This window comes from Trichoderma evansii (assembly GCF_050947405.1).
Source record: "Trichoderma evansii strain SZMC 28006 chromosome Unknown GGI43scaffold_14, whole genome shotgun sequence".
NCBI classification, from domain to species: Eukaryota; Fungi; Ascomycota; class Sordariomycetes; order Hypocreales; family Hypocreaceae; genus Trichoderma; species Trichoderma evansii.
The window spans coordinates 847,184-871,866 of record NW_028145192.1 but is presented as its reverse complement, the minus strand read 5'-3'; the positions used below and the strand labels follow the sequence as shown (position 1 = coordinate 871,866).

The following is a 24,683-nucleotide window of genomic DNA, read 5'->3' as shown; positions in this document are numbered from 1 at the left end:
TATGGCTTGGTCACAGGTTGATCTTTGGTTTTTCTGCTTGAGCTCACGATTTTTCGAAGTCCCTTGCCCTATTTGGGCTGTGTTGTCAACATCATGGAGAGGAGGTGGACGATGGGAGATGTAGAAGATGGCTATGGATATTGGCTTTCCTTCTTTTTATTCTTTTCATCCTTCTGCGCCTCTCGTATTATATAGCTACGTTTTTTATATATATTTGGAACTGAGCAGCAGGCAGGCGGGCATGATATAGTTGACATGGTTGAGGATGATGCTTGACTTGAGTTGATTCGCATGATGAACAATTAGAAGAAGTAAAAATATGAAATTTATGATGATTTTGTGCGATTTAGAATGAAACTTGCTCATTGCAGTGACGTGCTGTTTATGATTTGATGTAGATAGGCATGATCATTGTCCAATTGGACAATATGAATGCTAAGTTAAACAGATACGGAAGAGTAGCTATTTAAACCTTCTGACCATTCTCCTTGATCAGTTTACCAGCATCGTCCTTGTTACCAGCGGTTTTATAACATCAGCAAGCTTGGAAGAAGTTGCAGCATCATCCTCTTTATGTATCGTCCATGTTTCACCATTTTCCTCTCACCCAAAGACGTTGGGCTGGATTTTCTCCGTGCATGTTAGCCATAGTCAAGTGTGGGCTGATGCTTTTACGAAAGTGCTACTGGCAGCCTGCAACCTCAAAATGAACAAGATACCTAGGTAGGTATGCAATATGCATACATATACTTCCATTACAAAGAGATTTCTAAATAAAAAAAGTGCCTGCCTACTAGATGTGTAATAATATCGACTAACTACATGTATTCGAAACCGCCAGGGCCGTCCAAAAGGGCCTTTTCACAGGAAAGAACATGAAAAATGAAGAGAATAAAAAAAAGGATTAGCAAAAAAAAGTACATGTTTGTCTCGGGAAAAAGAAATAAGGAGAAGGGAAACAGAATTTTGGTTTACAATAAAATAGAATAAGACAAAATGAAAAAGAAGAAGAAAAAGGTCCATCCCTTCACTACCCCCCCCTTTTGGTTTCCCGCCACCACGCACGAAAACATCTTGCCGAACATTTCATTCACGCCAAAAGTCAAGCCCAGTCAATATATCGTAGACGTCGCTTCTCTTCTAGGAAAAAAGAACCTCATCAGGAAAACAGAGAAAAAAAGTCGCCTTGTATTCCGCTTTCGCTTTCATGTCTCCAAAAAAAACCGACTTCAAAAACTTTTTTTCTCTTAGAAGCAATGCGAAGAAAAAGAAGAAGGAGGCCTGAAAAAATGGCGAATATCAGGAAATCATCAATGCATCTCATCTTCGCGCTGCTTCTTGACAATGTAATACGTTATCAGGCTCTTAGGGTCCTCCTTAATTCCAGCCATGGCCTCCCAGAAGGCCGCCTCCCCAACACGAGTGTGCAGAGCAACACAGAATTTGACAGCGTCCATGCGAACGCCCGAATCGGCTGACTCAAGACACCGGCCTGCCAGGTTGGTGAGCTGCAAGAGCTCCTTATGAGTAGGAATATACTCGCGTCGCTTGGCCAGCATCTCCTTGAGGACGTGAAGGCCCATGCTAAGAGTACGGCAGCCTTCAGTTGTGGCGTCGCTGCAGGACTGCAGGCGCTTCGTGAGCACGACGACAGTCTCAGAACCGTCGCTGAGGCTAACAAGCTCATCTGCTAGAAGCTCTAGGCCGCTAACCACATGAGCTCGGGTATCGTAGCAGCCGCGAGTCTGGAGGAGAGATTCAAGACCCCGCGAAACATGGGGCTGGAAGTTCCTTCGCTCCTTTTTCAACAAGAGCTTGATTGTAGTGAGGATTTGAGCCTTCACGTCCTGAGATTTGCCTGCTGGGAGATCTGCCAGAGGATCCTCCAAGTACTGGAACAAGCCAATAAGAAGGGCTTCGAATCTTTGATCAGTGAAGACAGTCTTACTATCTCGGATAAGAGATTGCAGCTTTCGGAACCCATGGACCTCCAGAGTCTTGGCTCTGATCTTGTTTATGCCGCTGTCCAAGAGACGGGCGTTCTGTCCGTTCTTCTCCTGAAATTCTACCTCGTCCGATAGAGGCGGCAGTGACTGCCTCTGAATGTTGGCAGCATCTTCGTTGATTGCCCTCTCCTCCAAAACAGGAGCAGCAGGAAGAGACTGTCTTGGAGTTGGCTCGTCGTCGGTAAAAGGGTCTTCGTATACCCTCAATGTTCGGGAAGGTAGCTCAGTACGAGGAGATAGTGGGATTTCGGCGGGGAGGACAGGAGTTGGTGATGCGCGGGAGAATAATGGCTGTGGTGGCGACTCTAACCTAGCTGAAGCCGACTGCATGCTAGAAAGTGTGGGCACTACCAAGGTGAGATCGTCAGTTGCTCTGGTCGGGCTCAGTGTATGAATTATGGTTTGAGAATGCCTGAGCCTAGCTGGGCTGGCGCGGGGCGACGGTATCCCAGTCGGTCTAATGGTGGTTGGGGATGTAATACTCGACTCGCTTGCATGAGACGCATGATGGGCCCGTGATGATGGCCTTTGGGGCGTAGTCTCTCTGAGCCTCTCGGGCCTTGTCGACGATGTTGACGACGATGAGGACGCGAATTTGGACTTGGGCCCCTCTGGGCTGTGGGCCTCCGCGGACGACGGCTGGTCTCGAACAGAGTAAGGGCCAGCAGTTGCAGGGCGAGCCACATCTGGCCGCCTCTTGGCTGGTCGCATAGGGGCCACGGACATGCCGCCTGCGTTGACTGAAATTGTACCAGGCTCGGCTCGGTGCCGTTTCGACGCGGTTGTCGAGGTAAGTTGGCTACTCGAGTTATTAGAGGAGGCGGCAGAAAATGTGGACATGGCAGAGCCAGGTCGGCTTGGTATGCTCCTTGCGCTCAACGCGGCCTTCTTTTGAGCCATCATAGTTTCCCGTAGACTTGGCTTGCTGCTGGCCGCATTGACGCTTCTCGAGAATCCTGATCCCAGCCTGGATGTAGGAGCCGGTGCCTCTACCTTCTTTCCAGAGTTCGGGTTATTTGGATCCCTAAGGAGCAGCTTTTGGGCAGTCGGTTCCAAGTCTGCCATAAATCTACTGCATGTTAGAATGAACTTCTTGAACTCGGAATAAGGGAAAGCAATACTTACGCATCTGCTCTCCCTGGCCATACGCCCCAGTATGCCCAATAGGTCGCTCTCATTTTTTCTCTGACGCTAGGGTTAGCATCACCTAAAGACTTCTTGATACACTTTTCTATCAAGTCGACACCGCCAGAATGTTCAAAATGGCTCTTGTGACCAGCTTCCTTCTTTATTATTGTCATTAACCATCCGGCGGCGTATGTTCGAGGCTGCACATTCTTGTCTTGAACTGCTCCCCAAACGTGCTGCATGAGACGAGGAGTGTATGTGACGTTGCTTAAAATGGCGCTTATAACAGAATTGGCCATCTGAGAGGTAATCTTCTTGGTATTCGCAGACAGTTTCATAAACGTTTGCATGAGAAGTTCGACCAGAGCGTCCATAGCAGGCCCGAACGTGTTGGCAATTTCCTGGACTAAACTGCAGGCTTCTTTTGACAAGCTTGTACGCAGTGAGCTGGCAGCCTTTATGATGCCGTCCAGCAATACCTTCAATCCAGCGGCGAATGTGTCCAAAAAGTCAGCCGGGGCATTACCAGCCACCAGCCTCCGTAATGTCACAGTACTCTGCTCTCTCTTCATCCAATTCTGCTCAGACTCCTTTCCCTCAAAGTAAGGAGCCATATCCCTAAAGAGGTCGTCCAGTTCGCGATGGGTATTAACGTATTGCGGTTCAACGGATTCGGCCAGAGCTTCGACCATGGGCGTAGTGGGTCGCTCACTCACTGCAAAGGATGAAGGAGCTGATAGGGCAGGTCGAGCCGCAACTTCTGGTTCTGCGCGGGCACCAGTGGGCGCAAGAGCTTTCACGATGGACTGTTCGATGGCAGGTCGAACTTTGAAATTCTTCAGTTGTTTCTTTAAATCGGTTTTCGCAGCTCCAGGAGCATTCCTAGACACCTGGATTAGCACAATTCATGTACAGGAGGGTAGGAGATGGAAGAGAGGGCCAGAAATTACTTGAAGAGTTCGATAACGGTGCTTTTAGCAGTATCTCGGACCATTCCGTCCGCATCTTCCAGAAGATCCATCAGTATGGGGACATATCCTCGAAACGGCAATCCGTGTTGCTGGTGAGTCTAGAGAGCAGTTAGTCCACCATTCAGCCATAAACGAAGTCCCAGCACTTGAGCCTACCTCCAAAAGCCATTGCATGGACGCCTCCTTAGCTCTCGGATTCTTGCCCACCATGGCTGTGTTTCGAATCGAGCGCTCAACGTCGGCGGGGGCAACGCTATACAGGGTGTTGAGACTCAGCATCGCTAATGCGCGAGGCTTGTCCTTTGAATCTCCCAGCTTCTCCACGACAAGAGGGAGCGTTCGCGCCGCCTCCTTAACCAGATGTTTAGGCTCCTGGCGCGACATGCGCGTAAAGAGGTGATTGAGTGCTGTGAAGCCTGCCGTAGCCAGCGCGACATGCTGTGAGGCGGAGGCGCTCCGGAGGCCTTCGAAAAGCTGAGGGATACAGGTCTCGGGGACATTGTGCTGCTTGATGCCGGACTTGATGGTGTTGACATACTGGACCTTGGTGTCGAAGTGGATGTTGTCGCTTCGCAAGATGGTCGTCAGGTTGGCGACCTGGTCGTCGGTAAGCTTTTCGGCCATGGTGCTCAGTGGGAGAGCGAATCTCCTGCTATACGAGGCGCACTTGTGTTAGAACTCTTCTGTGGCACAAAATGTGGAAGCCTATCGTGAGAGCTGTGTGCAAAAGCAGCGCAACAGGCATGCGCAAATATGGAGTAGGGAATTCTATCACTCACAGCAATGGCGGTTAATTATAGACTTCCGTCTGATATTATATTCTCTTCCTTCTTTTTTCTTTTTATGTCGCTGCGCTTCTTATTTTCTTCTCTCTCGTTCCGTAAATATCAAGGTCTCAGACAGTGCATGCGCGGGTTTGCTTAGAATCGATATCTCATTTGGAGGGGCAACAAAATGAATTAATAATTCGCTTTTTTTTTTCTCTTCCCCTTTTCTTCTTCCCCTTCCTCTTTCTTCTTTCTTCTATCGACTTCTGCTCTTATCGTCGTCTATTTTGCGGGCGCGGCGCGTGTGTTGATGTTGTCGTCGGTGCGAGGGGGGGAAAGATAGTGCGTGTGGAGTTTGTGTTGTGTTTTCATTTCCAGCCCAAAACAAAAGAAAGGAAAATAATTAGGAGTGGATGATTTATTGCGGCGTGACGTGACCAATGCCTGTTGCCCCGGTCGCAAGTGCGCCACGTGTGGCTTAAATCTGTTGGGAGCTTGGATCATCAGGTGGTCTGTGCGACGAAATTGGGTATTGCACATGGGATTTTTAGTGGACTTACTAGGAAGTTACAGTGGATGCAGTAGCGCTATGCCCCTGAGAACAGCAAGTAGTCGATACGGAGAAGGCTGTTGCGCCGTGGCTTAGCACCCTCCAGACCCCTAGAACTAGGGTCCCCTAACCCCGCCATCATCGTGAAAGCGGCCTCTGAGTGCTGCCTGCCCCGCGAGGTCGGCTCCCAGGGTTAACTTGACCGTGATAAAGGGAGGATAAGCTGAGCCGGTACACGATATTGCTGCTTATTTCATGTTATAGAAAACATCCGATTGGATGCTGGGAGCACTGCACTGCTACTTTTTCGCCGATATTTATAACTTTACCCGCATTTAGCCAGTTCTTCGTTCAGCTCTTCTGTCACCGTTTATTGATATTGATACATCTCCTCAATAATTCATACACTATTAGCAGTCATATCAGACCAGACTTGGACGGCAAATAATACACCATGGTTCGACTACCAGAGCCTACGCCCATTCCTCCCAACGTTCAAGCAAACGGCACAGACAACCATCCAGAGGAAGACCAGAATGCTAGCAAAGAGAGATTCTCAGTACCAGCTCTCCAGCTCCAAATCCAGGACCTCAAACATCCTGGAGCAACGCGTTTCCTCAAAGCCGTCAACGCAACCGACAGCTTGACCACTGGCACCCTAAATCTCCTCAAGCTCTTATATCACAAGCCCTCTGACCCAGAGACGACAGTCCCACCGACGAGCTCAGTGACGCTCATACTCGAGAATATCCCTGGCGTTGCCTACACCGTGGGTTCCGGCGCAGACAACAACATAAAGGAAATTCATTTCTCGCTGCCATACATTGCCCAGATCAACCCTTCGCGCATAGCTGAAGAAATCGACGGTGTGATAACTCACGAACTCGTTCACTGCTTCCAGTACAACGGTCACGGCGCCGCACCAGGCGGTCTGATTGAGGGCATCGCAGACTGGGTGCGCCTCCACTGCAATCTTTCCCCTCCACATTGGAAGCAAGAGATTATAGAGAACTGGGATGCCGGATATCAGCACACGGCTTACTTCTTGGAGTATCTGGAACAGCGCTTTGGTCACGGTACTGTTCGCCGGATTAACGAAAAATTGAGAGGAAGCGAGTATCAAGAGTACGATTTCTGGATGGAGCTTCTTGGTCAAGAGATTGGAGAATTGTTTGCCGAGTACACACAGTCACTGCAATAGTGTTGTAGCCAGATGTTGGAGGGCTATTTAGAGAAAGACAAGTGCATCATCATATAGATACGAAAGAGACGAAAGATACGAGAAGCATATAAAGGCGAGATGAAGAACTAATAGACTCGGTTTTACTTTGAATTGTCTGACAACGAAATGGTATTTTCTTTTATAAAGAGCGCAATAGGACACGGAAATCTCTGCATATATATATATGGGCTATTAAGTGCCACAACAGGTAAATATTCCCTAAAATACAAAAGCAGCAAAGGGATGAATGTATGGAGTACACACCCGTAAAACGATAGAGGGGCTACCTGCAGTAGTGTCACGTCTTGTTAATCATCTTGCCTGAGCGCCAAAAATCTCAACGCCATTCCATGTATACCCAAAAATATCATAAAACATCAAGGAAAGTAAAAGCTCCAAGGTTGGGCTCCTCTATATGTAGGCAAGTCCCAACAATGCATTGGCTAGATTATACTTTACGCTTATGCGTGAATTGGGCCGTCGTTCTCGCTGATGACGCTACCCACCTCGGACCAGCTGGCTGGAGTGGCCATGCCCTCGCTCTCACTCATCACGTCCATGTATCGCCCGCTTCCATCGTGGTCAGAAAAGTGTGCATCATTGGCAATATCCTCACCAGATCCAGCAAGGGAGATGGAGTCGGTAGGAGTAAGCTCTCCCTCGGAGATGATATCCGGCTCGGACATTGGTGCTACAGGGGTCACGGGAAGGGGAGAGTAAAAGTCACGGCTCGATTCCTGGGCCCAGGCCTGAATGCTTGCATGAACATCGTGACGATCTTCCTGGCCGGCGGACATGAACTCGTTTTCTGCAAGCTCTCGCTCGAGGGTGGGAGGCAGTGATGACTGTGATGGGGCAGGCAGCTGAGCAATATCAATCAACGGCGCGGGTGAGACGGCTTCCAATGTGACGGAACGAGGCTCTTCATGGTCATCACGAGTAGTTGCGCTGTAAATGTCTGACATAATCTCGCTTTGTTCCGGAGCAAGTTGGCGGGCTAATTGGGCCTCTTGGATCTCATCGGAGTCAATGTGGTGCTCATCGGCGAAGGGATTGGAGTAGGCTGGCGACATGAAGCCTCGGGCGCCCTCTCCACGACGACGAAGACCGCCAAAGTCTCTAAGATCAGCACCGGAATTGAAAACGTATGCACCTTGCTCAGCAGTCGCGTCAGGCTTGAGGAAGTCGTCAAAGGTGGATCCGCGATGAAGTTTACTTGGCCGAGGCGGCGGGTCAGACGAGTTTTGCTGCTGGTTCTCTTTATCGTTTTCCTGCTGTAGCCGCATCGAGTTCCAGTAGAGAAGCTCTTCTCTCTGCCTGCGGCGGGTTTCGTCGTCAGCATCGACGCCAGGCTCAGCTCCTTGGCCGCGCCGGGACTCGAAGAATCCCTCGGCGTCCTCGGGTCTGTTGAAGCGGGGCTGCCTGGCTGGGGGAGTGATGCCGTCGCCCATCGAGTAGAAGGCCATGGCGATGCGGCGTCGAACGTCGTCTGCGTACTGGCGCAGCTCGGGTGACTCGTAAATGGCGATAAAGGTAGCCACGGCCACTGACACTGCGACAACAGCGCCTGAGGCGAGGACCATATGGTGCGCCACGGGCATGACGGCGGTTGCAGGGAGGGTTTTTATGTATGTAAGAGGCAGGTTTGGAATGCCAGTAAGGTAAGGCGAGAGGGGCAGCTCAGCAAACGGGCGGCTAAGGCTCAGGCAACAGAAACAGAGCCTGAAGGGAGCTGCTGACTTGGGACTGAAATGCCGGTCAACCAGCCAGCCGCTGCAACTCTATAGATTCGCTGCAGGTGGTCGCAAGGGAGGCAAATGAGCGACAGGTTTCTTTTTTCTATCCCTCTGGATTCTCTGCAAAGAGAAAACAAAGGTTGGGGAAGAGGAGAGAGGAGAGTGTGACGAAAGGATAGCAGAGCCACAGGGAGGCCTTGAATAGCCCAGCCTCAGGTTTCAACGCCACACCGCGATTGCGTAGTCCTGGCTGGAAGCTTTGCCACCATTCCTCGATCTTGGTGAGGCGTATTCGTAACGCCATGCGCGGCCTGTTCGGCGCCTAAGTGCATGTACTCGATACCTTTGCCGGCGTCACATGACCTCTGACCTGGTGGACAGCGCATCAGTTCATCGCTCGATGCAAGTACCTTGCCTGATTCCACACCAAGCCAGCAATGCGCGAAGTACTTCGTATACGCGACGTGTTGAGCCAGATGTCATCCGTGATGTGTCAAGCGGAAACAGATGCCATCTGGCAGCAATCTGCAAGGCCGACATAGCTAGTGCCAGCAGGGCCGCACTAACAGCCGTAGGCGTCATGTACGATGATGGGGCGTCTTGTCTCAAAGAGGATGCCATCTCACCGTGGCACTTGATACACGAAAGAGAAGAGCTTACAAGTAGTTATTGCCAAGCGTAAGCGTCAAAGCATGCTGCAGCAAACCTTGCAAAGACAACGACGAGAGAGTTCATTCTATGAGACTTTTTTGTGCAAATGTTACATGTACCTGACTGAATATTGCCTAATGAAGCTATATCACGCTCATTGCATGGGTTTCCTACTTGTACAAATTCAGATGGCGGCAGCTAACCAATTATCGGCCTCTTGCATGATATGACGACAGGGCCCCTCGGCTCTGTAAATGCAATGTAACAGCATTTATATACTCACATTTATTCTCAAATTAACGTCCCTGTATCTGGCAAGCTGACAAGGGCCATTATTGGTTCCTCAAGGCTCGGTCAATGAGAAACAAAATTGAAAGACATTGGAATTCCGACCATATAGCGTATACGGCGCTACCACTGCAAAGCACGCGACACCAAGCATTATGGACCAATGAGCTGAGGCAGGGATAGCCAATACCAATATTTGACACACGCCACGCGTATTGCGGAGTACTGTATTCCACCTCGGCGGATTAGTGACCTAAATGGGACACCGAACAATTGAAGCGCTAGGAGTATACCAAAAATTAAAAGATGAAGAATATCGTGCACAGAGCTCACGCATGACACCGAGAAGAAGCTAGCAATGCTTATTAGGTCACGCGAGTCTCCCAATATGCAAATTAGGTGATGGTTTGGGCTGATATAAATGAATTTGTAACAACAGCTTGGGACGCCAAACTCGACCCCAATCCTAAGACAAGCTATTTCCAGTCGCTAAAGCATTCACGCTTATATAACTCCTACCACCTCAAACGAGGTGGTCCAAAATAAAACAATAGCTCCACGATATTTTATCTGCGCCGTTCAAGATACCAAGATGGGATAGGTTGATCGACTCAGGGGGACGGGAGTGTTTTCTAAACGCCATGATGCACTCGCCTCATATTCCAACGCAGAAAATAGTGGCTCTGATGCAAAAAAGAAATCCTTCTATTTTTCGCCGCATATACATATTCTTTTTGTTTCGCCTTACTTTGACTCGGTTGTAGAAGAGTTGCTAGAGGTAGAATCGGTGGAATCGCTGCGCAGAGCCTTCATGCGCTCACTGTATCCTATGTTAGCAATCCACATTCAGAAAAGAGCAGCACATTCAGCTTGAACATACTATTGAGAGCGATCCTGAAGAGTGCATTCCCAACGAGCACCGCCTGTCTTGATCTGGAACTTGATGCCCTTGTTGTCGCCCAGGCCGGCAGAAGTGGCAGAGGAGGCCGCGGCGGCAGGGGGTGCAGAGTCCGAAGGCATTTTTAGGAGGGGCAATTGATCGAGGTGAGGAGTTTTTGGGTTGCTCTGTAGCTGAAGAATTGAAATAGACTGCGGCAATGAGAATGATTATTGAAGAGACGAGAGGGAAAGAAGGGAAGCAAAGGACCATGCGTGGGCGGACAGGGGAAGCTTTATAGATCCCCAGTTTATATGAAAGGAAATGCGGGAACGGAGATCCATCGATCAGCTCGACCCGGCCAGAGGCATCGACGGTTGCAACGGCGCCACCACAGAATCCTTCAGCTTGTCACAACACATGGCAATACTTTTGTCACTGTTTCTTTGCTTTATCCAATCCACTATAAGAAAATATTCCATGGTCTTTCATACTATTGATAGACATGTCTAATACGGCAGTCAATATAAGGCGTCTCGCATCTGAGGCAGAAAAAATGACAATAGTCAAGAAAGAATAGGAGACTATAGATTAACCATAAGATTGGTTTCCAAATAAAGCTACGGTCCGCAATCTAAGATCCAGATATTTTGGGGGTTCCCCAGGGTTCTAGATACGGTAGGTGAGCTATTTAATTTCTGAGCATCCTTACTGGGGAATGGCTGGAGCTTCTGTATGGAGCTATGTGAGTGTCTTGTGTGAGCCGCACCGATAATGGGGGCGGCTCCGTAATAAGAATTACACATTGTCTCATGCTTGCTTTTAATCTTGAATAGTCAGAGTAGAAATTTTGTGAGCACAAACTCTATGCATAATCTCACTCCCTTCTATTCAAATGAAAGCCAAGGCATGTGGTATTGTTACTCTGGACATTGTCTTTGTTACAGAGCAACCCCACGGCATCACAGACACAGATAGAATGATCAGGTGCTTCTCTCGTCTAGTATATCGTTTCACAGCTTTTCATTTATTAGCGCCGCATAAAGCATGATAGAGCATATGCGGAGCTTCACCGAGTTCTGGAAAAGGCAGGGCGAATACATTTTTCGGTCGGCAAAAGCGGGCAGTGGAGTTGGGCCGGCAATCCTTTACCGCCGGAAAATTGACAGATGATCATCAATTGACATCCAAAAAGCAGATGGTGTGGTGGATTCAGCAGATCAATGCAATGTCAATGGCCTACTTGCCTACCTAATGTCATGTTGAGTACAGAAGTTTTGGCCTATTGGTGATCATGAGAAGCGATGGAAGAAGAAGAGGCCGTAGTCAATCAGTATTAGCAGGGCTACGTATGCTCTTCTTGGCATATACGCAGCGAAGTCTTCTAGAAGCCGCCAAGCCTGCACGTCGTCAACCTTTCACTAAAAAAGTCCCTCTTTCTTGGCCAGATTTGCAAACCCACAGGTCTTGGCGGTTACTTTTTGCGATGGGGAAAAGTCTTTTCATCGATTCTTTGCATTAGTGAGTCTTGTCTAGTTCGTTCTATTTTTTCTCTTCTTCCTTCTGCTTTTTCAATTGGCCCCCAAAGTGCCAACAGAGCAGGCATCTGAATCAAACACCGCCACCCCAGCATTAGAAGACGAGAACCATAAAACCGGCTTAGCGAGCCGTAGAGGTGTGTCCATCTCCAAAGGAGCAATCTACGCTTTCCCCACCAAATACGACATTATTATCATCTATGTGACCAGCCAGGTGATGAGGCGCTGGATAACTCGGCTCGGCTACTGCATGAATGCATGAAGCTTCGATTCTTCTAAATGATCAATCGTCTAGCCAATGATTCGTCAGAGTCAATACATTGGAGCGATAATTTCCCTCTTAGCAGCCTCGAAGATTCTGTTTCAGGTAACACGAATGGCGTTACAGAAAATATATCACTAGTTCGCATTCAACATATTCTCGACCTCCGCAAGACCCTTTTTTGAGTCTCGTTCCATCCCACCTCCGCCATCTCATCGTCGTTTTCTGCCCCCACACTTGAGACCCCGTGATGACGAAGAGGATTTTGACTGGAGAGGGAAAAAAAGATGCGGTCCAGAAAGCGCAGTTTTTGTGTGATGGTTTGCTTGTCGGTGCCGTTTGGTGCAAACAGCCGTTGCAAGAGGCTAGTGAAAGATACGACTCTCCTAGCAGCGCACGGCCTAAGCGTTCGAGGTCGAGACCTGGTCATCACTCAAATCCGCCTCAGTCAATCGACAGACGCCTCGTGGGGTCCGGAAAAAGAATTCCACACGTTATTAGCGCTGCCTTGATATAACGGTGTTCGTGTAACCGGATGATAAAAGAGTAGATCATGAAATCTAGAGACCATTTAGTCGCAAGAATCCTTCTATCCTGCATCTTGTTCGCTTTTAGCCTGGTCTAGATTCATTAGAGTTTCATCGAGGCAGATGAATCAGGAGAGTCAGGTAGAATCTCTAATTAAGCGGAGGCATCCATTCAATTACTCGTATGAGTATTGCCCCGGAGCTCTGCGATAGGGTCGTTTGTCGCCTCATCGACTATCCATCATTCGCATAACTTCATCTTCCTCATCCACGGCTGCCTTGTCTCCGACATCAAGACGTAGCCCTCTCTTCTTTAATTCGTCCTCAATCATGCGTCTCTTTAGCATCTTGCTTCCAAAGCCCGGAATTTCATCCTTGAGCTTCTGCATCCACCCTTCCACGCTACGCATGGCAACCACCAAAAACCCCAGCTCTTCACGGTCGACGTCAAAAACTTCCCACCACTCGTGCTCCGGCATCTTGGCTCCCAAGTCGCGAGCCGCGTTATATATGGCCGCCGTGGCCAGAGCGTGCGGCTGGTGAGTGACGTAGAGTATCTGCGGCGATAGCAGAGATGTATTGAGGTATTGAAGTACGCGTAGAGAGACTGTTGTTCGTGGTTGTGATAGGAAGTCGAGAGTCTGGAGGTAGGTGATGGCCAGCGGGTGCGGAAGAGCGACGTGAGTATCAAACGACAGTAACTGAAGAATACGAGCTTCTAGGCTCAACATGCGCTGCTGGAAGGCATAATAATCTGCTTCAGATTGGTAGTATGTCCGCGGATCGTTCTTTGGTGGCTCGTCTGTAGAAAAAAGTGACGAATTGGCAGATGCCAGATACGCGTAGACATTGGAGACATCCCGTGGGGAACGAGGAATTGGCCCCAACTTTGAGACGAGGTATATCGTAGCAGCGGATACGTCCTAATACACACCACGGTTAGCAAGAATGGCTTTGGCCATCGCCTGACCAATGGAAATGTCACCTACGCTGAACTCATGGGCCATGGGCGAGTCTACCACCCAATACCGCGCCAATAGGACATTGGCCTGCGCCGTCACCGACTGGGGCAGCTGCAATAGCCTGCCGGCCGCTTGGGTCAGACATTGCGTCGCAATGAAGATGGCCTCATTGAGGTCTGGCGGCAGCGACGAGACAGATGCGCGCTGGTAGAGCTGCGAGGGCGTCGCCAGCGGATTCGCGAGATGGCTCATCGTTGCCAAGGCTGTGGCGATCTTCTCACCGTTAACCCCGTTATACGACCGAGGTGGGAGGCCGTCTGACGCGATAAAGACGCGAACTGGTGGAAAGATTAGATTATTGAAATCGGTGAGGCACGAAACTTTTGAGATGAAGTCCGGCGACCCACCAGAGCTGCCCGGATTTAGTGCGATCATACCGTTGTCTACATAGGTACGTGTATTCGGGATCCATCACGAATGCTTGTGGTCCCCGATCTTCAGCTTGACGCCTGAAGGAGATAAAAGTTGGCATTAGTGATATTATAAAGACCGTCTTGATTGCAGCTTTGTCATGAATTTAAAAAAGAATATCCCTGTGCTGTTAGAAGCTCTTATAAAAGCTTACACGCTTGAACAAAGCCCCTACCTAGTAGGTATAGAGGCCTAATTATTCCTATTCCAAATACCAGCACAAATCATTCTACCAATTGGAGATTAGGAGATAGGCCTATCGTATATAGATTGACATGACATAAGGTTTAGTAATCTAATATTCTGTACAGAGTATATTCACTACAGAAGCAGCTCTTCATCACATTTCACGGCGGCTTAAGCCAGCTTGAGGCCACTGATGAGTAATCTGAGCGGTTCTTGGCGACATAGCTGACGGGCGTATAAAGAGTCTTACCAATCGCATTCCTAAAATATTACCATTGCCCAGTGGTGATGCATGTGCGTTCAGATACTATTGAATTTATAGCATGGGTAGCTGAGATCTCGCCTATCTCTCTTGTTTTTTCTTCTTATGGCGCAACCGTCGGGCTTGCAGCATCTCCGACATTCAGCCACAGGCCGACTCTTAAGGCGGAAAACCTTGGCTAACAAAATCCACAAGTTGTTGAAAGAACGCCCCTAGTTTATTGCGAGGGCTGAATGCTACGAGACGTTTCTCATTGGATGCTGGCCCTCCAAAGCAAAAGAACCGAACAAATAGCGGCGCCTAAGCACTAGACTATTAGCCCGAAGCTTGAAAACGTCGTCTTAAGAGGCGTGCGGTTGCTCCGAGACTTTTACTCGCTGCTAGTTCAACGGAAAGGACGCAGCCGTTCAGCCTTATAAGGCCGGAAGACATGCGGTGACAGCATGGCGCAGTTAGTAAGCGGCGGTAGCAGTGCATTTATAGCATGTTGTATATAATGTAGCAGCATCGTGAGGTGGTGGGGAGGGGGAGTGATCTAGATGGCCACTGTTACTGCTACATCATACTACATCATACTACCACTATGCTCAAGTAAGTTGGGAGGAATGTGAGCTGCGGGGGCTTCTGAATCGAGCTATACATATGCAAGGAGATGCATAGCATTGGCGTAGGATTCTACCCGATGCTACTTTAATTCTTACTGAAGCGTGTTATCCCGGGCACTTCACTATTCGGTAGCACTACCACATGATACATGACAGAAAGATAGTTGCTCGAATAGATGACTGCTCTATACGGTGTATTCGCTGACTAGGTACATGGCCAATGCACCACTAGTGACCCTGCTACAGGCGTACTCGCCTATTTGACGCCAATGGATAAGGGAAGGGGGGAAGCTCCTTGAATATGGATATGGATTTGCAGACTGGTTTACACGCTGCTTCGGTAGAGAATAAACATCCCTTGGGCCGGATGCACGGTCCTTCATTAAAGACCCTCATAAGAGGAGCTACGGAAATAGAAATAAAAAAAACAAGACAAAAAAAGCAAATACATAGTTGTCGTATTATCCTATCATATGGCGGCTCGAGTCATGACTGAGCTGCTTCTGGGGCCAGATCTGGGGCTCGCATCAGCGGGATTCCGGATACGCGGATCCGAAGCCAGGCGGCCAGTCTATTTGCTCCATAGGCCGTACGGAGTAGAGCTGTTTTTAATACACTTATCATCTGCTTCTTGAGCTTCGGCAACCCAAGATTTCCTTTTTCAGGAAGTACCCTCTTTTTTCTCTTTTCTTCTTTTATTTTTTCGGCCTTTAGCAATTCATGCTTCGGGGCTTAGCATCTCTCTATTCCATACTGGGGTGTGGCAACGCTCTGTGCCCTGCTTGTAACAGCAGCATTAGCACCACTCGACTTGCAGCTCGGTTACGTTGCTTGGACTTTAAAGGGCTCATTGCAAGATGACAACATTAAAGGGAGGCCAGACTAATGCAATAGCAGCGAGTTACTCAAGCCCATTTACGGAAATGCGGACTTGAATAATGGTTTTTATCCCCGGCCAGGGCTGATCAGCGTGTGTTTTCCTTTTTTTATCTTCGCGCCAATGCCCAAGGAACCAACCCACTTTCTGGCTCTTGAGGCGTCCCGGAAACTCGGTTTTGGAGAGATACGTCCACCTGCGGCGTAAATACATCCACCGGCTTTTATACAGGTACCACTTGTTGCTGCGAGTAAGCAGACGATACCTAGTGCGGGGGTACCGCGCGGCAATTTGCAAGTACAACTGCCAAGTAGAAGCGAGTATGGAGTACACGTCCAGTATTACGCCGTACCGTGGCAAGCCGCTGTAGAAGAAGCGCTGTAGCAGCGAAGCAGGTATCAGTACTCGGAGGAATTATGGCAAGTGCCAAGGCCATTCCCTGCCCTGCCTGCTTCTCATTTTTCTCTTGCTTTTTGCTTTTTCCCCTTCATGAGCCAGTTTCGTCTCCCTTCTCCACACCCCGGCTTCCACATCGCCCAAAGCGCCAACAATCGCCTCCAATCCAACTGTCATAGCCACCCTGGTACGAACCCCCTTACCGGCATTCTCGCAGCGAGGTTACCGATGTAGCGAGGTAATAGCGGTAGTAATCACGCTGGCTAATCACATGGATCCAAGGCCAGTAGTGCCAATACCTTCGTGCTAGAGCGCTACGGTGTCAGATCAAACCGAGCCTGCAGGGGATTCACGGCAGAACAAGCCGCTGGCATCGTGCTCCAGCAGCTGGGGCTGATCTGCTGGCCCGTTTAGATTTGTGCCTGTGAGTCTGTACTCGTACACACACGTATGCTGCTGCGAAAGACTACAGCAAGGTCCGAGTGCAAGCTAATGTCTAGTTGACAAAAAGCTCAGCCCAGCGACAGCCGATGGGATGGGCCACAATCCACCAACTCCCAAGTACCTAGGCTAAGACCCAGGCTTAGCAACCTAAGCACCCTCCTCTCCATGTGTTCGATAACTTAGTTCTTGCTAGCACGGCCCCCAGCAACGCTACTGAGTATTAGCCAGAATGGCCAAAGCCTCAAGAGATCGCACGACACGAATCCTCTTATTCGCTCCAGGCCTGCTAGAGTGGCAACCTGCCTCTGTAACGAACCGGAGTTGAGCACCCGGAGACGAGAAAAATCAAGTTTTCTCATCGTGAAAACCCAGCATCTTGGACACTCGCTCTTCGTCTCTTGACCATCTCATCCAGCTTCTTTTTGCTCTTTAGTGTGGCCAGGCGGCTCCGCATTCCGGTCCGGGGGCCATCATCTCTCCCTTTGGTAACTGGGACTTGGGACTTAAACGCGAGACGAAAGCGACTCGGCGAGCGGGCGGCAGGAGTGGGCTCTTGAAGGCCGTCGACAGCCCACTTCAATTATATCTGCTGTCAGCATTTAATATTTTGCTTGTCCTGACAGGTTTTTTGGAATCCCCCACCAATCTGATCTGGCGACAATATCCGCTGTCTACGCAGGGCGGCTCATGCGAAAGGGGAAGTAGTAGACACTGTACGGCTTTGGATTTCGACCTCGAGTGTTTCGCCTTGCAAAGGGTTCAGTCAATCTTGCTGTCGCAACGCCGGAACTTGCTGCTTTTCTTCCTTACTTTTGTCAATTTGTTCCGACGCATCCCCTTTACCCTGCGTCAGCGTTCGCGCTGATGCCGGCGGCTTTTCTTTCATTCCCTTTCACTTTTCCTCAAATTTTGCTGCTGCGTAACCTTCAAGTCTGAGTAGCACCACGTCGCGCATTTTTAGCCAATGTATCGATCATGACGCCTCCAAAATCCTCTCCCATTCCTTCCGGCGTTGTCCCTCCTATAACGCCGCCATACGAGTCCGAAGGTCCTCCAACCAAGGAAAAACGAAGGCGGGCCGGAAAGCCCAAGGTTCGGACGGGCTGTGTGACTTGGTACGTTGTGTAACCTTAGCTCGCTTCATCTCACTCAGAGGCCCCATGTGCCTCATGTTTCTTCATGATGACTTGGAACTCTCTTGACTGACAACACGTAAACAGCAAGTAAGCTAGCGATCCACCCTCCACTGAAGGAAAAAATGAGAAAATTCTCCTGCCATTAACTATTTGTTCACTCTCCCTTTGCGATTACTAACTCAAGACTACTGCTACAGAATCCGAAGAATTAAATGCGACGAACAGAAGCCGGCATGCCAGCGATGCATCTCAACAGGGCGAACCTGTGACGGCTACAAGCCTCTTACCAAACCAAAAGCGACCAGGAAACCGGGATTTTCTCAACAGCTTTCATCATCCTCATCAGTCAACTCATCTTCATCATTAACACTGTTACGGCCCCTGGTGACCAACTTCAGCGGCGACATAGTAGAGAGCCAGTACATCCAGCAGTTTCTGCCTCTGGCCGAGGATTTGGTGGGAATCACACATATTCACAATACTTTCTTCTGGGGGCATGTCGTACCGGAATACTGCTTCACATCGAAAGCAGTAAGGCATGCCATCGTCGCTCTCTCTTCTGCATATCACGATTTTAGGCTTGCTGGATCCAACATTACCATTTTCGGCCCACCATCCAGCACCGAGCGCTACATTATCAGACACTATAACCTCTCACTAAACCGAATGGCCGAAGAATTGAATGGGCTGCCGATGAGGAAACGTTATGGAATCATCATGATATGCTGCGTTTCATTCTTCTATATTGAAATTTTGCGAAAGAACTGGCCAACCGCCATGATGCATCTCGCAAACGGCATTCGCTTGATGTCAAATCTACCCGATGCAGTTCAAGACGTCTTTCGACATCCGGAGATATTCAGCCACGATCGTGACAATTCTCACGCTAGAGCAACCTATATGACCAAGCTGCTTCGCCGGTGGGAAGGATCCGCAGCCTTTATGAGGACGAATTCACCACCATCATTATCCCTCCAAGCCTATGAGACCAGGAAAAGCAACGTAGGGAGTGTCAAGGAGTTTACATCGTTGGAGAAGCTACAAGAGCACGTTGATGATTTATTCCAGGATATCAATGCTTTCAGCTGGATGTGCAGACAGTACAACGGGGACGATAGTACTTGGGATCACGATGCTGCCCGGTTTCAGTTCGATATCCTACACCAGAGATGCTACCACATCCGAGAGCTTCTAAAAAAGGCAAACAAGCTTTATGGAGACATGGATGATGCCTCGAATCCACGCGACTTTTTGAAATTTACGGGTTGCTTGCTTCGCCACCGCGGTGCATCGATTGCCCTTGATTTTGCGCCGTTGCCTCACGGTATGGCGTATACGCCCCCCGACGAAGAAGACGATAAGTTTCTGGAAATCGCCAGTATCGCAGGGACAATTAATCAGGCGCTGCGAGCATCTCTGGCGTCAGGAGCGTCTGGATCCTCGCCATGGTTCAACGTGGATTTTGGGGTTGTTACAACACTTTATATTGCGGCATCAAATTGCTATACCGTCTCCATGAGTGAAAAGCTGTTTGAAATGATGATAAACTGGCCCTGGCGAGAGGACTTGTGGGACGGACCAGAACTGAGACGGCAGCTATATGACCTTAGGAAGCCCATTGTCGAAGTCCCAACGGCAACGACACCCGACTCAGAAACACCAGTTCCGACGACGCCGCATCTCATGAAACTAGCGCATCGGCCACCATCCCGAGCAGCAGTGTCAACAACGCCACCGTCCGACGATTAAACAATACACATTTATACCCTTTATTCTCTCTCCATTTTGAATATATATATATTTTTTTTTTTCTTAAGCTACTACAGAAACGGATACTTTGGAATCGAAGGTTGGCATTGCGGCGCTACCGGCAAACGACTTGAAAGCAAAAACTCTGATCGCTGCGAACGAGTTTGGTGCTATGAATTTTTAGACATGAGCAGCGATTTTCTCCCTGTTCCTATATTTCCCTCTCGCTTCTCTCCCTCTGTCTCTAATTACTGAGAATTGGAATTTATTCAGAGTTGGCTGCTGCAGCGTTGAGGGGGAGATTTTATGTATATACACTTATAAGACATGGGAGAAGTTGATACCAGATGATATGTATCACAATGACGAATAACAATGCCCTTGGTTTGGGCACATAACTTGACACGCAGCCTTTCTCATCACTTTTCTGCATGATTGAGAGATGGTCTGAACAGTAGCAGGGCAAATCACTCTGCGATTCATACTCTATATACACACCTTTGACGAATATACCTACATATTAGTTAATCTTGGCAAACCCTTGCCTTTGCTGATATCTCTACATGGCTTGAGTAAAAGAATAAAAAAACAAAAATTCAAGGTCTCGGAGGGAGTCGAACCCTCGCTGGCGGAATCAGAATCCGCAGTCATAACCGTTAGACCACGAAACCGTGGGACTCGCAATTGTTGAGAATGCGGAGAACGAATTGAAGATTTTGAATTTTTGGTGGACAAAGTAGGCTAGGCTTACTCGTAGCGGGTCTTTGAGGGTACGTACCTTTTAGCACTAGAGCCCCGCCAAGTGACCTCGAGCTTCAATCGGGTCCAGCTCTGGGTGAGCTGAGGCTCAATCAAACTTTCCAATTGTCCAGATTCGCATGCCATGCCCATTGCTTCAACACACTTTGTAACCACCAATTCCACCGTTCAAGAAATAAAATAGAATTGGTGAAATATCTTACTCAAAGTAATACATACTACGCAAAGACAATCCAACAGCTTACAATTTGGCATCTTTTTGTTTTGTGAATTGGGCTTTACCCTTCAAAGGAATATGACAACCTCCATCCCGCAATCCCCCACCGACGACGACAACAAGTCCTTTGACCTGAACCTCCAGCACGGGCACAAGGACCTGGTGCAGGCGATTTCGTTCAACGCGTACGGCGATCGATGCGCGACGGGCTCGGTGGATGGCAAGATTCGGGTCTTTAACCGGCACAAGGATGCGACGTGGAGGTTGTGCGATACGTGGAGCGCGCATGGAGGAGAAGTTATCGAGGTTTGTTGACTTTTTTGCTTGCTTTGGGGTCTATCTGATGGCCAAGAAAAGAAATTGGAGTGCTGACTGTGAGCGCGTTCATCTATATAGCTGCAATGGCTGCCGTCCACGATATACCCCAACCTCATAGCTTCCCTTGGCATCGAGGGTTGGTTCCGCCTCTGGGCTGAGAACCCTTCTGCTGCGCCAGGCCGGCGTTTCTGCGCTGCGCGGTCGGTTAATGGCCGGCCAGCATTTGACACTCGGTCGCAGCGATCACCGTACCGGTCTTTTTCAATGAAGCACAACGAGGAGACGAGGCAGACATATCTAGCTCTACTGGCAACCGACGGGCGGCTGACGGTGTACGAGAACGACCAGCCCGAGAACCTAGCCGAGTACACGTCCATTGACGAGTTCACGATATGCCCGAAACCGAGCCGCGGCGAAGAGGTGTCGTTCAAGGTACGCTTCGACCCGAACCCGGAGCCGTGCTATACGGCGCTGAGGGCGGGCGTGCCCTCTGACGCGCTGGGATTGGTGGTGGCGGGCATGAACTCGGTCAAGGTGTACCGCACGAGGGAGATTGCGTCGGCGAGCTTTGGCGCCAACACGCTTCAAAAGGAGTTTTATCTGGCCGTCGAGATTATGGGCCATAGGGGGTTGGTCAGGGACGTGGCGTGGGCGCCGGGCAACATCAGGGGCTACGACATGATTGCCACGGCGTGTCAGGATGGCTACGCTAGGGTTTTCCGCATCGATACACCATACTCTGATAACGATGGACAGTCTTGGTCTGCGTCGCATCTGCTGAAACCGGATGGTCGCGCTCATAAAGAATCGTCGCCAACTACTGCGAAGGAAGAGAAGGAGAGCAATACGCCCGGGTCAAGCTCAAATCCGAACCATAACAACAACAATAACAGCAACAATGTGCCTCATCACCATCACCAGCCATCATCGACTCTTAGCGCGAGCCTCGCCAAGTCGAGCAACGTCGGCGAGCGCCTATGGACAGGGCAGCCGGGGCAGATCCCACACGTGGCACAGGAAGTCTCGCGGCTGGACAGCCACCGGACGCCGGTGTGGCGCGTCGGCTTTGACGACGACGGGCAGATTTTGGGCAGTACGGGGGATGATGGGCGGTTGCTGTGTTATCGGCAGACGCCGGATGGGCTGTGGGCGAAGAGCAGTGAGTTGGTGATGATGAAGACGAGGATGGCGACTCCTTGAGATGGGATGAGATGAAGGGAATGGGCTTTTTGCGTTTTGATAATGATATGTTTTTTGTTTCTCTGGGGAGGGTTGGAGTTTTGGCGAAGGGGTTATAGATTATTATCCAATACCTATTACGAGTTTTTAACGAAGTCAAGATGGATTCAGATGGTCTGTCGTTTTTATCGAAATACATATATACTTTATTGATTTGAGAACCGTGTTTTGCGTTTTGATATCAGTCTTCTTCCATGTTGGGAAAAGCAGAGTTTGGGCGACCAAGGGTAGACTATTCTTTCGATACCAATTCTGAAATTTCACAAAGTCAATAAGGATGCAGATACTTTGTCTTTAACATCAATTACGGGTCTTCACAAAGTCAAGATGATCAAAGTTTATCAAAATATGTAATATATTTATGATTTGAGAGTAATCTCTTTTCCACTTCTGCAGTGTTTCTGTTTAAATAAAAACGCCCCAATTGTCCGGCCTCTTTGTCTACCGGACCCCTTAAAATATTTATTTCCCTTTCAAACGCCATTTCATGATAACTTTTTCAGAGTTGGTAATGGCCATAATCGAAAAAATCGCATCTGCAGTATATGCAGGGGTAGGACAGGAAGAAAGAAACCTAGCAGGGTTTTTTCTACCCCACACCGCTTCACAACTTCAGATGGACTTTTCAAACCCAGTCCTCTTATAACTCTATTTCACATTCCAACGATGCGTTTCATTCAATCGACATGGGCCGACTGATTTAAGCAGCATCAGCGCTGGCCACGGGCTGGATAACCTTGGTGACCTGGGAACCAGCACGCACGATGCGCTGGCCAGCAGAGTCGTTGACGTAGGTAACGTCCTTGTTCTCAAACTGAGCGCGCTTCCAGATCTCAACCTCGCAGCCGCCACGGAGGACGCCAACACGCATGGTGGAGAGCAGGTTGTGGGCGGCGTTGGAGTGGAGATAGACACCACCGTTGAAGATGGCAGTGGCGTCCTTACCAATGGCGGAAGAGATGAGGGCCTTGCCACCGGGGTGGTCCTTGATGAAGTCGGTAACGTCGTGGATAACACCGGCGATGGCAACGAGAGCCTTGCCGTTCTTGGATTGAGAGACAAAGTCATCCCAGTCGACGACGGGGAGCTGCTCAAGGGGAGTACCCCAGTCGAGGGTGGCACGCTTCTGGTCGAGCTTCTTCTGGAGCTGCTGGACACGGCCCTTCTCGATCTCGTTGGAGCGGAACTGCTTCAGGTCGTAGGCGAGGCCGGTGAACTTCCACAGGGCAATCATCCACTTGGTGGGGTCGTACTGCCACCACTCAATGGCATTTCGGTAATCTGAGGGGAACTCGTGGTGGAAGTTGTGGTATCCCTCACCGAGAGTGACGAGGGCAGTGATGACGTGATCACGGGGTGAGTTGCGGTCATCGAAGGGCTGGTCTCCGAGCCAGTGGGCGAGGGAGTTGACGCAGAAGGTGGCCTGCTGGACGAAGCAGATACGGAGGATACCGGCGTAGACGAAGCCACCGAGGAAGTCGTTGAACATGAGACCGCAGAAGAGGGTGGGGAAGACGAGGCCCATGAAGATGACACACTTGAGGTAGTTGCGGTGCTGCCAGACAACGATGCTGTCCTCGTTGAGATCGGTAATGTCAGTGCGGCCAATTCGCTTGGGGTTCTGCTTCATGACCATCCAGCCGATGTGAGAGTACAGGAGACCCTTGCGGACGGAGTAGGGGTCCTTGTCGGTGTCGGTGTATCTGTGGTGAGAGCGGTGGCCTCTTGACCACCAGCGGATGGAGCCTTCGACGGCGCCAGCACCGACAGCGGCAAGGTAGATTCTGAGGGGGAGAGTGGCCTTGTATGAGGAGTGAGCCCAGAGACGGTGGTATCCTGTTATTCAGTAAGTAAATGAATTAATTGATATCCATTTGAGGAGCGTTGACTCACCAGCTGTGATTCCCAGACCAGTGTTGAAGTAGTAGATGACAGAGAAGATGGCAGTGGCCAGCTTGAGAGGGACCCAGTAGGCGGAGATGAAGCCAAGGATGGGGATGAAGATGATGAAGGTGGTGTTGAGCCAGTTGACGTGCTTGTACCAGTTACCCCAGGTCATGGGAGTCTCTGAGATGTGAACCTTCTTGAGGTCGTATTTGCCGCCAGCGCGGAGAGGCACATAGTCGGTTGTGCCATCAGGGAAGGCTGACGCCTGGGCCTTTGAGGCCGCGGCGGATGATTCTGACATGTTGGTTGTTGCTTTGATATTGAAGAATACTCTATCAAGGCTGGACACAGAGGAAAGAGAAAAAAGAGATGCTCAGAGGGAGAGCGAAAAAGGTGTTATAAAAGAACCAAGTCCCGGGGGTAAGGGAGGGGACCAGGGGGGAGAGAGAGAGGGGTGAAGGAAGTGAAAGAGTGAGGAGCTCTTTTTTTTTTGTGTTGTGGAGGGTGTGTGTGATAAAAAGCAGGTCTTCTTTATATCAAGATCCCGAGGGGGGGCGTTTGATCATCAGGGCCAGCCAAAGCTGAGATCAGGCCAGGCTCGGGATTCGACGCTTGATTTTCCCGAATAGGGCGAGCCAGCGGATGGAAGGCG

At 49.6% G+C, this 24,683-nt stretch overlaps 8 protein-coding genes and 1 non-coding gene across 9 annotated transcripts; 3 read left to right on the top strand and 6 right to left on the bottom strand.

Moving 5' to 3' along the window:
* Positions 1-720: 720 nt before the first annotated feature.
* Positions 721-5,305, bottom strand: GGI43DRAFT_409038 (clasp N terminal-domain-containing protein). Its single transcript, XM_083206438.1, has 5 exons — positions 4,885-5,305; positions 4,262-4,757; positions 4,085-4,203; positions 3,132-4,016; positions 721-3,075 (listed from the first exon to the last, which is right to left on the bottom strand). Exons 2-5 carry the CDS (start codon positions 4,727-4,729, stop codon positions 1,311-1,313), a joined length of 3,237 nt encoding a protein of 1,078 aa, XP_083059335.1. The 5' UTR covers positions 4,730-4,757; positions 4,885-5,305; the 3' UTR covers positions 721-1,310.
* Positions 5,306-5,571: 266 nt separating this feature from the next.
* Positions 5,572-6,864, top strand: GGI43DRAFT_93408 (basic secretory family protein). Its single transcript, XM_083210533.1, has one exon. The coding sequence runs from the start codon at positions 5,877-5,879 to the stop codon at positions 6,621-6,623; it is 747 nt and encodes a 248-aa protein (XP_083059334.1). The 5' UTR covers positions 5,572-5,876; the 3' UTR covers positions 6,624-6,864.
* On the bottom strand, positions 6,865-8,492 carry GGI43DRAFT_93438 (uncharacterized protein). The gene has a single exon (XM_083210534.1). The coding sequence runs from the start codon at positions 8,243-8,245 to the stop codon at positions 7,106-7,108; it is 1,140 nt and encodes a 379-aa protein (XP_083059333.1). The 5' UTR covers positions 8,246-8,492; the 3' UTR covers positions 6,865-7,105.
* Positions 8,493-10,063: 1,571 nt separating this feature from the next.
* Positions 10,064-10,339, bottom strand: GGI43DRAFT_385250 (uncharacterized protein; the record flags this gene model as incomplete). The annotated part of the gene is made up of 2 exons (XM_083203626.1): positions 10,064-10,139; positions 10,200-10,339. The coding sequence occupies 2 exons, from the start codon at positions 10,337-10,339 to the stop codon at positions 10,064-10,066; spliced, it is 216 nt and encodes a 71-aa protein (XP_083059332.1).
* Positions 10,340-12,588: 2,249 nt separating this feature from the next.
* GGI43DRAFT_93401 (cyclin-like protein) lies at positions 12,589-14,124 on the bottom strand. The gene is made up of 3 exons (XM_083210532.1): positions 13,923-14,124; positions 13,513-13,823; positions 12,589-13,446 (listed from the first exon to the last, which is right to left on the bottom strand). The coding sequence occupies exons 2-3, from the start codon at positions 13,735-13,737 to the stop codon at positions 12,751-12,753; spliced, it is 921 nt and encodes a 306-aa protein (XP_083059331.1). The 5' UTR covers positions 13,738-13,823; positions 13,923-14,124; the 3' UTR covers positions 12,589-12,750.
* Positions 14,125-17,297: 3,173 nt separating this feature from the next.
* Positions 17,298-19,868, top strand: GGI43DRAFT_93338 (Zn(II)2Cys6 transcription factor domain-containing protein). Its single transcript, XM_083210531.1, has 3 exons — positions 17,298-17,841; positions 17,947-17,949; positions 18,060-19,868. The coding sequence occupies exons 1-3, from the start codon at positions 17,702-17,704 to the stop codon at positions 19,609-19,611; spliced, it is 1,695 nt and encodes a 564-aa protein (XP_083059330.1). The 5' UTR covers positions 17,298-17,701; the 3' UTR covers positions 19,612-19,868.
* Positions 19,869-20,210: 342 nt separating this feature from the next.
* On the bottom strand, positions 20,211-20,282 carry GGI43DRAFT_t146. The gene has a single exon. It is a non-coding gene; the product is annotated as a tRNA-Gln (tRNA).
* Positions 20,283-20,290: 8 nt separating this feature from the next.
* Positions 20,291-22,386, top strand: GGI43DRAFT_409024 (WD40-repeat-containing domain protein). The gene is made up of 2 exons (XM_083206437.1): positions 20,291-20,893; positions 20,984-22,386. The coding sequence occupies exons 1-2, from the start codon at positions 20,666-20,668 to the stop codon at positions 22,103-22,105; spliced, it is 1,350 nt and encodes a 449-aa protein (XP_083059329.1). The 5' UTR covers positions 20,291-20,665; the 3' UTR covers positions 22,106-22,386.
* Positions 22,387-22,817: 431 nt separating this feature from the next.
* GGI43DRAFT_93294 (stearoyl-CoA 9-desaturase) lies at positions 22,818-24,447 on the bottom strand. The gene is made up of 2 exons (XM_083210530.1): positions 24,038-24,447; positions 22,818-23,980 (listed from the first exon to the last, which is right to left on the bottom strand). The coding sequence occupies exons 1-2, from the start codon at positions 24,330-24,332 to the stop codon at positions 22,845-22,847; spliced, it is 1,431 nt and encodes a 476-aa protein (XP_083059328.1). The 5' UTR covers positions 24,333-24,447; the 3' UTR covers positions 22,818-22,844.
* Between the last annotated feature and the right edge of the window lie 236 nt (positions 24,448-24,683).

Excerpts from the sequence above, each read along its gene's own strand:
- GGI43DRAFT_93401 (XM_083210532.1), bottom strand. The coding sequence starts at position 13,737 with ATGAGCCATCTCGCGAATCCGCTGGCGACGCCCTCGCAGCTCTACCAG. Across the intron at positions 13,447-13,512 it reads CCATGGCCCATGAGTTCAGC|GACGTATCCGCTGCTACGAT; the intron begins GTAGGTGACATT and ends GGTGTGTATTAG.
- GGI43DRAFT_93294 (XM_083210530.1), bottom strand. The coding sequence starts at position 24,332 with ATGTCAGAATCATCCGCCGCGGCCTCAAAGGCCCAGGCGTCAGCCTTC. Across the intron at positions 23,981-24,037 it reads TGGTCTGGGAATCACAGCTG|GATACCACCGTCTCTGGGCT; the intron begins GTGAGTCAACGC and ends ACTGAATAACAG.
- GGI43DRAFT_409024 (XM_083206437.1), top strand. The coding sequence starts at position 20,666 with ATGACAACCTCCATCCCGCAATCCCCCACCGACGACGACAACAAGTCC. Across the intron at positions 20,894-20,983 it reads ATGGAGGAGAAGTTATCGAG|CTGCAATGGCTGCCGTCCAC; the intron begins GTTTGTTGACTT and ends TCATCTATATAG.
- GGI43DRAFT_93438 (XM_083210534.1), bottom strand. The coding sequence starts at position 8,245 with ATGCCCGTGGCGCACCATATGGTCCTCGCCTCAGGCGCTGTTGTCGCA.
- GGI43DRAFT_93338 (XM_083210531.1), top strand. The coding sequence starts at position 17,702 with ATGACGCCTCCAAAATCCTCTCCCATTCCTTCCGGCGTTGTCCCTCCT.
- GGI43DRAFT_409038 (XM_083206438.1), bottom strand. The coding sequence starts at position 4,729 with ATGGCCGAAAAGCTTACCGACGACCAGGTCGCCAACCTGACGACCATC. Across the intron at positions 4,204-4,261 it reads CCATGCAATGGCTTTTGGAG|ACTCACCAGCAACACGGATT; the intron begins GTAGGCTCAAGT and ends ACTGCTCTCTAG. Across the intron at positions 3,076-3,131 it reads TGGCCAGGGAGAGCAGATGC|ATTTATGGCAGACTTGGAAC; the intron begins GTAAGTATTGCT and ends AACATGCAGTAG.
- GGI43DRAFT_93408 (XM_083210533.1), top strand. The coding sequence starts at position 5,877 with ATGGTTCGACTACCAGAGCCTACGCCCATTCCTCCCAACGTTCAAGCA.